Source organism: Helianthus annuus, chromosome 9 (genome assembly GCF_002127325.2).
Source record: "Helianthus annuus cultivar XRQ/B chromosome 9, HanXRQr2.0-SUNRISE, whole genome shotgun sequence".
Classification (NCBI taxonomy): domain Eukaryota; kingdom Viridiplantae; phylum Streptophyta; class Magnoliopsida; order Asterales; family Asteraceae; genus Helianthus; species Helianthus annuus.
The window spans coordinates 91,652,733-91,663,170 of NC_035441.2; the positions used below are offsets into that span (position 1 = coordinate 91,652,733).

Sequence of the window (10,438 nt, forward strand, 5' to 3'; positions counted from 1 at the left end):
CTTTTTATCTTTTGCAATCTATCCTCACAACTTTTTTACTGTCAACTTTGGTCCTTTATAGTTTTCATTTTCCGCAAATTTTTCGCTTGATGCTTCGTTCTGAATTTTGTGACTTAAAACATCGCAACGTGCGTCTATGGTTTAGCATTTTTCGCGTTTCGTTCTAAACGTTGTGAGTTAACACGACGCAACGTGCGTGTGTGGGTGAACGTTTTTACATCGTCTATTTTTTCCCGTTTGACAGGTTCAACATAATGTGCGCGTCCTAAATCGACTTAGTTATAACTAAAGAATCCCCGCCGCATTGCGGCGGGTCGTAATTCTAGTTTAGAAATAATTAGTAACATTTTCTCTTTACTTCACCCACGACCACTTACAAACGCTTTTTCATAAAATAAAAACTTTCAAACATATATATCTTCATGTACATAAAATAAAAACCTCCGAAACATATATCTATATTCTTCTATGCGAGTAACCCCCCAATTTCTTCTTCTTGTTATTTATTTGCAGAATCAATATTTGTCTGTTGTATGCCACCGTCCGGTCGGCAACGAAGCCCGTTTCTGTCTCTGCCCCTCTCCCTGTTTCCATTTAAATCCTACTAACCCCCCTCACTCACCCACTCACTATCCTATCCTTCTCTCATAACTTACAATTCAACTCTACTTTCTTAATCTACTTCATTCTTCATGATTATAGGTATGTTTCCACTTATCTCTATGATCAACTTTGTGTAATTCTTATTAAATTGAGGGTGATTATGATGCTTCTTGTTGTAATTAAGGTTAAACCCACTTCAAATTTGTTGTTATTGATCAGAATACATGATCAATTTTGGGGATTTTGTTGTTTTGTGATGTGTCATGTTGCTGAAAAGTAGGGTTAGGGTTTCATTATGATGACCAATTCTTTGAAAACGCCATTAATGAAGTGGATAATTGATTGGATTCTTATTTAATTATTGTTAATGATCAGAATATGTGATTGATTTTGGAATTTTTTTTGTTTTGTGAGTTGTTGATTTTACCGAATCTCATACACCATTGTTGTGGATTTACAGTGCTGATCATCGTGTTCTAGGTTAGGGTTTAAGTTTCAAGATGACTAGTGTGATGGATTCTGCGAAAACCGCAGTTAATGCAGTGGAGAATGGCTTGGATTCGCAGTTATGGCATGCCTGTGCTGGTGGTATGGTGCAAATGCCGCCATTGAACTCGAAGGTTTTCTACTTCCCTCAAGGCCATGCTGAACATGCAGCTTCCGGGAATGTGAGTTTTGGGGATTCCCTACAAATCCCGCCGCAAATTTCGTGTCGGTTATCGTCCATAAAGTTCATGGCAGATCCGGAAACGGATGAAGTTTATGCTAAAATGGGGCTGATCCCGTTGGAAAACAAGAATGATTTTGATTTGAATGATGATGGGGAAGTAGGGTTTGATTGCAACAAGAATGGAAATCAGGAGGTTCCGACATCTTTTGCGAAGACATTGACTCAGTCTGATGCCAATAATGGTGGTGGATTTTCCGTTCCTCGGTACTGTACGGATACGATATTCCCAAGGTTGGATTACACGGCTGACCCCCCGGTTCAAACCATCTTAGCCAGGGATGTTCATGGCAAAGTTTGGAAATTCAGGCATATTTACAGAGGGACCCCGCGTCGCCATCTGTTAACAACCGGTTGGAGCAATTTTGTGAACAATAAGAAGCTTGTGGCGGGTGATTCCATTGTGTTTCTTAGAGGTGATAATGGCGATCTCTGTGTCGGAATACGAAGGGCCAAAAGGGGAAACAGTAATGGTGGATTTTATCGGTTCGTAAAGGAAGACGAATCTGTGATAAAAGCTTTGAATCTAGCAGCAAATGGTCAACCGTTTGAGGTTTCGTACTACCCGCGTGCAAGCACTCCGGAATTTTGCGTAAAAGCTTCAACCGTCTTGGCGGCAATGCGGGTTCCGTGGTGCCCCGGAATGAGGTTCAAGATGGCGTTCGAGACCGAAGATTCTTCTAGAATAAGTTGGTTCATGGGGACGGTTTCTTCTGTTCATAGTACTGATCAAAATCGTTGGCCGAATTCTCCATGGAGGCTTCTTCAGGTGTTATTTTCATTATTTTGTTTGGTAATCTTGTTTTTGATATTAACTTCGCTCGATTTGATTGAAGGTTTCATGGGACGAACCGGATTTGCTACAAAACGTGAAGCGCGTAAACCCGTGGTTGGTTGAAGTGGTGTCAAACATGTCTGCAATCCATCTTTCACCTCCAAGAAAGAAACTTAAACTCCCCCAACCACCCGATTTCCCGTTAACTTCATCGTTAATCACCACTAACAACATTCCCGCTAGCATCCAGGGAGCCAGGCATAATGATTCTCATAATCATAATCATAATCATAATCCCGAATCCAACACAATCCAGTCTTTCCCAATTGGGATTGTGAATCATGATCCGTTGAGAAGATTCGCTTCAATGGTCATGGAAACAGCTCAAGAAACTAATGAAAACGTTTCTTGCTTGCTTACAATAGGGAATAGTTGCTCGAATAAAAATGATGTTGATGGAAAAGATAAGAAAAAACCCGTGTTCATGTTGTTTGGTCAACCGATCTTGACTGAACAACAGTTGTCAGAGAGTTGGTCTGGTGATGGTTCGGTGGTCCTTCAAAATGGTTCGGGTGAAAGCTCATCAGATGACGCTGCTCCGTGGCTCAGTGAACCAAAAACTGAGTCTGTTTTCGAAGCTAGTTGCCGTAAGGTTTTAGGGGACTCCTGCCTTTATGGGTTTTAGGTTATATCAAAAACGACATTTACAAAAGCTTGGTGCTGATGAATCCGTCAGGTATAGGCATGGTACTGTACGCTTTATAGTTAGCATCTTTCCTATCGGTTAATGTACATTCTTGATATATATTTATATATATTTTTCTTTTTGTTATTGCAGTGCGTTCTTGAAGGCGGGAATGAAGAATCTGTTCTAACAATTACACTTGATATGTTTGCATTTTTTTCAAAAGAAATCTTGTTTGTTTTCTTGTGGTTTCGGGGAGTCGTGGGAAAAGTCCTGTTCGACCTAATTTTGTGGCGTTTAGTGTCAGGAATGCGTTTAGTTAAACATTTGATGTTTTCTTGATCTGTTTGGAACCTAATTTCTGGTGAATCATTTGGATGCAATGCAATGTGGTGTTGATGCACATGTTTCTTGTGGGTTTGGGGAAGACACGTTGTCGATATTGCTTGTGTGTTATGGTTCAATTTTGACCCACAGAAAAGGTTTTATGAGTGATTTTAAGTTATAGTGTATGATTCTGGTTGATATATGGAAATATTTACCAAAGGGCTTGTAGTGTAGCGGACTAGCGGTATCAAGGGGCGTCAATAAGGTGTTCCTGTTGAGGGTTCAAGTCTCATAGTGGATACAAGTGTAGATTTAGGTCTAGGATTACATGTTGTGGTTAAATATTTATACGGTGCAGATGCATGTTCAAGTATGAAGTTTTGATTGCGTGTTAACGAGATGCGGCTATATCATTTTACATTGTGTGATTATGCGTACCAGAAACTCGCGTACATAAAAAGACGCAAATATTCCTATCGATAAAGCCAATGTGTGTATACGCGTCAACTTCGCATGCCTTCCTATGCTTTGTACATCAAAAAGTCGCTTTTATAAGGGGTCTGCATATATATTAGATATGTGTGGGGTGTTTTTCGGGTTATTTATTCGGGTTTTAGATTGTTCGGATTAGGTTAATCTGTGTTTTCGTGTTTTGAAACTTTATATGATAACCGATCCTAATACCATTCGGATTGAGCGGATTTGGTTTATTCGGATTTTGGGTTGTTTGGATCGGCTTTCGGGTTGGTCAATTAAAAGTTTATAAAGAAGGTTTACTATTTTTATAAAATTGAAAACTGTGCTATAGCAATGAAGGGTAAAAGTTTATAAAACTAAACTTTTATAGAAAAAAAACTTATAAAATAGAAAAGTAGATAATATGAAAAGGTTTATAGAAAAAAAAAACCCTTTAAAATAGAAAAGTACATAATATGAAATATTTATAAAAAAAAAATTAAATTGTTTTTCTATTCCTCCAATCCCCCCGACTTCTTTTTATACTAAAAGGTTAAGCCCATCCCAATTTTGGATTCCAAAAACGGATCGTACACTAAATTACTCAATAAAAAGCCAATCGACCAAGCCCGGCTCAGTGGCTTGTTTAATCACTAGTAGGGTGCCCACGCGATTCGACGGGAATGATACGTTTTCATTGCGACGTTGCGCAATGCATGAGGCGACACGGTTGCAATAGGGTGTTCATTTATATTAATTTATCAAAGCTCTCATGATAGATTGTATAATAATTTTGTTAAGTTTCTTATACGTGTAACTTTTTGACAAACTTTATTACGTTTATTGTTTTATTTTTCTTATTGCTTTTGAGTTAGTTTTTTTTTTTTTTTTTTTTTTTTGTTTTTTAAAGTAAACTTCATTAAAAAATATGTCGCGCACACAAAAGGAAGGCCAACGTAAACCGGACTATAACATATACGTCGGGTATTTACACCACTGTTCCCATACAATATTTTTGTGTTTCCCTCTACATTTGAACCATAAAAAACCCAAAGATCTTGCTTTTGAGTTAGTAGTATGGGTTATCTATATCATACTTTATTATATCAAAATTAAATGGTTGGAAGCAATTGGGTCAATACACACTAATTTAAAGGACAACTCCACTTTTTGAAATCGAGAAAATGCTTATTCATGTGAGCTACGATTTCATTTAATTCAGCAATTAGCTGTTGCACATGCAATTGATATCCCCGTTTTGCAGCATAAAAACGAAGGAATAAAAATGACAGAATGAAATAATAAGTCCAGCTTCTATCAAAAGTATTAAACTAATTACAAATTTATAATGGGGATGTAATTGTTTAAATATTAACTATTTATGGAACCCATGAAAGAAAAAGACAAAAAGTGTCTACGGGTTGGGCTAACCCGTTTTAATCGAAAAAGTAACCTAGTTGCAATCTCAATTGTGTAAAAAGATTAATCATAGCAGAAGTAACGTAGTTGTAATCACAATTGTGTTTTTATCTCAAATAGGTCGGTCAGAAATTTTAAAAAGTCGTCAAAAGTCTATTTGAATGCATAGAAGCTCCTCTATATATATGTGTGTGCGTGTGTGTATAAAAGCATCTTCATATCACCTATTATCAATAAAATCTTATTTTTCTAATATTATAATACAACACAGTTTTAGAGAACCAAATGTCACTTTTAGTTACCTACAAAGTAAATAAGCATTACCAAATGAACTTACCAAAGGCATCAAAAGATAGCTCCTAAATGAGACTCGTTGTGCCTATTAACAAGAGAGGCTATTATAAAATGAGTATACACACATATATCATCAAATGTTGTTTTTATTACATCGATATGAAAACAACACGTACTCATACAGTAATTCAAATTGCATATCCAAGGCTGTATAGTGCATTTCCTAGTTCTGCAGCAACAACTTTTCCACCTTTATGCGCTATCAAAACTCTTGAAAATAGCCAAAAGCCCTGAGCAATATATAAAAGAAACGAATCAAGGAAAATATTAATATTGGACATTTCTCTAAAAAAGAGTACTGGATAAATAGATTCAAAAGGGACATATAAAAACGAAAAGAAACAAACCCTGAACTTTGAGTAATAGTCGCCTGTATTGAGGAATAAGAAGAACATAGGGCATAGTTGATGCCTGGTGAATAATGTAACATATATGTCAAAGCGAGATGTATTAAAAGACTTGATGAGAGCATATGACAGTCTCTAGACACTATGAAATATTGTTGTTACCTCAAAGACAAAACAATGGTTGCGAACATCAATACATTTCATCCTCACCAGATCCCACAAAAGTTAGGACTAAAAAAATACACATGGTTAGAGCTCAACAAACTCACCTATACTTTTGATTTCACAAATCCTTTCAAATTGATGAATCCAAAGGCATGAATTGAATTCCTCAGTTAGAAAGAGAGGGAGAGATCAGCGTTTATAGCTTTGGCGAGAATAAGAGGTACGAAGGAATTTTAAAATGCACAAAGAAGTAGGTACATTGAACTGAATTGGGTGGGAGAGCTTGATTTACGGATATACAAGCTGCTGGTGATTCAAATTTCAAAAGCCTACCACTCATCTCAAATTTTCAATTGCCACCCAGTTTAAACCAATTTTGTTTAAACCAATTTTATAGTTATGCTTTAGTAGTTATAACTTGTTCATCAAGTGTAGTAAATATTTTAAAATTAAGTTCCACTAAGTCTTAAAGTAAATGATGACCAAAATTTGGGGAGTAGCTTAGTGGGAATCGAGGGTGCACCCGTCTCGCAATATTTCGGTTAAAAGTACAAAATTTTTGATTTTTCGTATGAAATTTTTAAAATTATATAGGATCGCCCCCCTCCCCCAATTATTTTGCCTAAATATTTATATAAATTAGGCCCCGTGATTTTCCGCCCCTACGAAACTTTTGATCAAGCTCCACCATTGACCTCACTCAAAGATCTACGTCAACAAGATATTTTAGGAGCGTTTGAAATTTGTAATTGAAAGCATTTTTAAAGCATTGTAATATTGTACTTAATCGGTAAAAATTGGGGTAAATTACCCTCGAAGTAATCAGTTGTACGCTAAGGCATTGTCTACTTGTACATTTTAATCCGCACGTTTATACTGACCAAGACAACTATCAAAACGTCGACAAAAATGAGTAGGTCGTCATGCTATCTTTGGATTTTTTTAAACAGTATAGTTTATAAGATATGTCAAGAATACGTAAAAAAATTATAAGTTTGTTGTGGACAGGTGAATTGTAGCTAATTATCTATAATTTTGGTAAATCCTCAAGGATTTAAGTGTAATAAGTTTAGGGGCTAAAAATAAATAGTGTTTGAAAGACCAAACTGCTCTCATTTTAGGGGTCTTTCTATAAATAAAGGGGTGGGGGGGGAGTTCTTATTTTTTGGGTATCTTAAAATAACCCTTACTCATGCATTATAATATAGTATAGATACTAAAAGGCTAAGCCCATCCCAGTTTTGGATTCCAAAAACGGAGCGTACACAAAATTATTCAATAAAAAGCCCATCGACCAAGCCTGGCTTAGTAGCGTGTTTAATCAGCATTTGAAGGTCTGAACTATGAAGATCCAAGGTTCATCTCCAAGCCTAGTAGCCTACTACCCTCCCGTTCCAGCAGTGTAAACTATAAATTAGTTCGGGCTATTCGGGTGAAGCCGATTTTGGTATTTCCTAAAATCCTATCCAAATACTCAACCATAGTAAATTGGTTTAATCAAAACTTGAAAGCACCTCCACCCGATAACTGTCCTACTAAAACTAATCTACCCGATTGTGAAGGGGTATGGTCCTAAATCCTACGTGAGTACTTATACCACACGCACGCAAAGAGTCATACCCGGACTTAGCTAAATAATTCTTGACGATCACAAGACCGTGCGCGCAAGCTCTTGACGGAGCACCCAACACAGCGACAGCTAATACGAGTATAAATAATATAGATGGCAGGAGCTGTAGCCAATCAGCATACGCCAGACCCAGACCAGATAACTCCCACGATGACCAATCGTGCAGGAGACAGGAAGTATAAAAGGACAATGATGTGGAACCAATCAGATTGCGCCGTTCACTGCTCCATGATCTCCACTCATAGCTAGTGTCAGACTCGACAACAAGGACAATCGTCAGACCACATGGCTCCAATCATCGTGCGCCAACGTCTCTACACTCTCTCTGCAAGCACTAACGGTTGTGTCAGAGGAGACAAAGAGGATATTCTTTATTGGAGACGTCTGACCCAAGTCCCATCAGCCCATCTCATTCTCCACATTCTTCGGCTAGAAATACCAGCCTTCAACCGCATGTTTAAGGATCGGTTCTCTTATTCTCTCACTCTTAACACACACACTCATTTACTCTTTAAAAAGATGCTTATTCTCACGTCAGAGGGTGGTTACAAGGAGAACCCCAACATCTCCTCCTTGTAACGAGTCCCAATAAGAGAGTGGCGTGAAAGGAATGTGCAACATAATCATCTATTTATATTTGAGCAAAGATCACAAGGTGATGCCAAGTGTTCTCAGGAGTTCCCTGGTGTTGATTAGTGTCCCAACAAGTGGAACAAGGAGGATTAAGGTGGCACAAACTAGAAATAGGTGGCAAACTTTGAAGCTGCAGGTGCTAGCTATAACTTGCTGTCAGCGACCTCCTTGCGGACGCAAGGAGTAATGTCTTGTGATCCATAAGGGACCTGACGGGTTAAAATTTTAAACCCCTTGTGAACTGTCACACCCCCAAAATTACCACCTAGGGAGTGTCCCTGTTAGGCGTGTGACGACTAGCAATGAGCCACCAATTACATTGAATCACAAGTTTGAAATAAAACTTCGTTGTTTAAAGATAATAAAATCCCAACATACTTTATTCAAAAACCATAAGTTTAGCGGAAGCATTAATGCAACGTAATATAAGTATTATCACAAACGAACATAATATAAAAAGTCTGATAATAAATCCAGCAAGTAACCATGACCACTCATGTCCTCCAGCCAGCAAGTTCCTGCTTTCTTAGTACCTAGGGACCTGCGAGCATGTAACACACGTATCAGACAAAGCTGGCGAGTTCACAGTTTTAGAAAACGTTTGTTACCCGGTGTATGTAAAACAGTTTAATACCCAATGCAAGTAATATTGTTAATATCTCGTTTCCAAACACGGACGGCTCACGGACTGCCCTTCCCACGTACTCCTATCTAGTACTGGGCCAGACTGGGTCATTAGTTCACCTCCGTCCTCTACAGGCACGGGGTGAGGGTGCCAAACCTAAGTAGCGCTACTAACTAATACCCGATGAGGGACTTACGAAAGATGATAGGTGAGATTATTAACCAATATACCCGTTTTTACCCAAAGCCTTATTCCCCCATGGATTACCCACTGACTGTCCCCAACCACTGGGACGCATGCTCGAATGTAGTGAACTCACCTTGGATTGCTCGGTGGAATCAATTACTCGTTATACCACAATGATTTACCAAGCCCTATGATATTTACATATAACAGTCAGTTTTATACAAGCACATCACATATCGTTTCACATTGATCACAAACTAGTGTACACCTTACATTACGCATGCTTGAACAGTTATCCATGAAATCTACACCATACCATGCATCACAACATAGCATACAATTGCATTCAAGTTACATACGGAATCTCATCACGCATTCATGTTCCAAAGTAAACAACTTAGCCTACCACACAATTCCTAAAACAAGTATGCATATTTCACAAATGGTCATGTACTTAACTTGGCCCGATCATAAGGTGCTTATATGTGTATAAATGGCCCAGTTACGCGAAACCCAATGGATTGTGCAACGCGGCACTTAGTGTGTGGGCCAGAGTTGGGTGGCCCATCGTAGTGCAACTCACTGTTTCACCCATGTATGGCCCAACTCAAATTGTAATTTACCAACCCACTTTGGCAGCCCATAGTGGTTATTTTTATCATCGGCCCAACCCAAATTTCATAATGTAACTTCATTCTTTAATAAATCATGCATGGCAATTTACTCATACCAAATCATTCAACCAGATTATCACAATCACATTAATCCCCACACATGATCAAATCGCGACCCGAGAGTATCATCTGATTATTACTAAGGGTATATTAATTAACATGTTGATTCCGATCTATTCCAAACATCGTGCAGCCCACAACGGAACGGCCCAAAACTTGTATGGGCTGACCAACCGTTGTGCGGCTCCAATAACGTCCCGTGGCCCAGACCCTTGTGCAACTCATTACCGCCGTGTGACTACCGGCGAGTTTGTGGCCCAAACATTTGTGTGCGGTCAGTGTATGGTCCGGCCCAGAATTAATAAGCAGCCAAATACATTACCCAGTCCCTTTTTATCTCATTATAACCATACGTTTAGCACTACATGACACAGTTTCTTGACAACACCCACCCTTAGTCACGGCTTAAGTATCATGTGGGTCAACTAGGATTGGCAAAGTTTAACTTAATAGATGACATCGTACCGATCTCATCATTGACTTACTTGAATACTATTGAGATTTAGCCAATCGTTCTAACACTCACATCCACTCGATTTATAATCTAATTATCATAAGAGGTTTCCTACCACCACTTCAGTTTAACATCCTATTTAATTCCTCAAGATTATTAAAGTCAAGCCACACTAATTGTCCAATAATACAACAACATTTCATCAATTCCATTACGATTTCATAAGCAGCCCATAGGTTCCTTTTTTGGTCCATACACATGTTCACATATCATCATGCAAATATCTAAGACAACCTATAACCAGCTCTACAACACTCT

The 10,438-nt window shown here is 38.3% G+C and overlaps 1 protein-coding gene and 1 long non-coding RNA gene across 7 annotated transcripts; one reads left to right on the forward strand and one right to left on the reverse strand.

Annotated features, from left to right (window-relative positions):
* The first annotated feature begins 441 nt into the window (after window positions 1–441).
* Window positions 442–3,193, forward strand: LOC110877733 (auxin response factor 18). Of its 4 annotated transcripts, none has more exons than XM_022125931.2 (4): window positions 442–702; window positions 1,089–2,099; window positions 2,167–2,841; window positions 2,944–3,178. In XM_022125931.2, the coding sequence occupies exons 2-3, from the start codon at window positions 1,104–1,106 to the stop codon at window positions 2,788–2,790; spliced, it is 1,620 nt and encodes a 539-aa protein (XP_021981623.1). In that variant the 5' UTR covers window positions 442–702; window positions 1,089–1,103; the 3' UTR covers window positions 2,791–2,841; window positions 2,944–3,178. The 4 variants fall into 4 exon arrangements, with proteins under 4 accessions (XP_021981623.1, XP_021981622.1, XP_021981621.1 ...); XM_022125930.2 differs by having other exon boundaries at window positions 443–702; window positions 1,084–2,099; XM_022125929.2 differs by having other exon boundaries at window positions 517–702; window positions 1,064–2,099; window positions 2,944–3,193.
* A 1,967-nt stretch (window positions 3,194–5,160) lies between these two features.
* On the reverse strand, window positions 5,161–6,186 carry LOC110874355. Of its 3 annotated transcripts, XR_004866399.1 has the most exons (4): window positions 5,856–6,186; window positions 5,694–5,757; window positions 5,463–5,576; window positions 5,161–5,371 (listed from the first exon to the last, which is right to left on the reverse strand). It is a non-coding gene; the product is annotated as an uncharacterized LOC110874355 (long non-coding RNA). The 3 variants fall into 3 exon arrangements; XR_002555869.2 differs by lacking the exon at window positions 5,161–5,371 and having other exon boundaries at window positions 5,389–5,576; window positions 5,963–6,186; XR_004866398.1 differs by lacking the exon at window positions 5,161–5,371 and having other exon boundaries at window positions 5,389–5,576.
* Between the last annotated feature and the right edge of the window lie 4,252 nt (window positions 6,187–10,438).

What these genes read in the sequence shown, in the direction of transcription:
- LOC110877733 (XM_022125931.2), top strand. Translation starts at nt 1,104, where the DNA reads ATGACTAGTGTGATGGATTCTGCGAAAACCGCAGTTAATGCAGTGGAG. An exon ending in CTCCATGGAGGCTTCTTCAG is followed by an intron (nt 2,100 to 2,166) that starts GTGTTATTTTCA and finishes ATTTGATTGAAG; the next exon opens with GTTTCATGGGACGAACCGGA.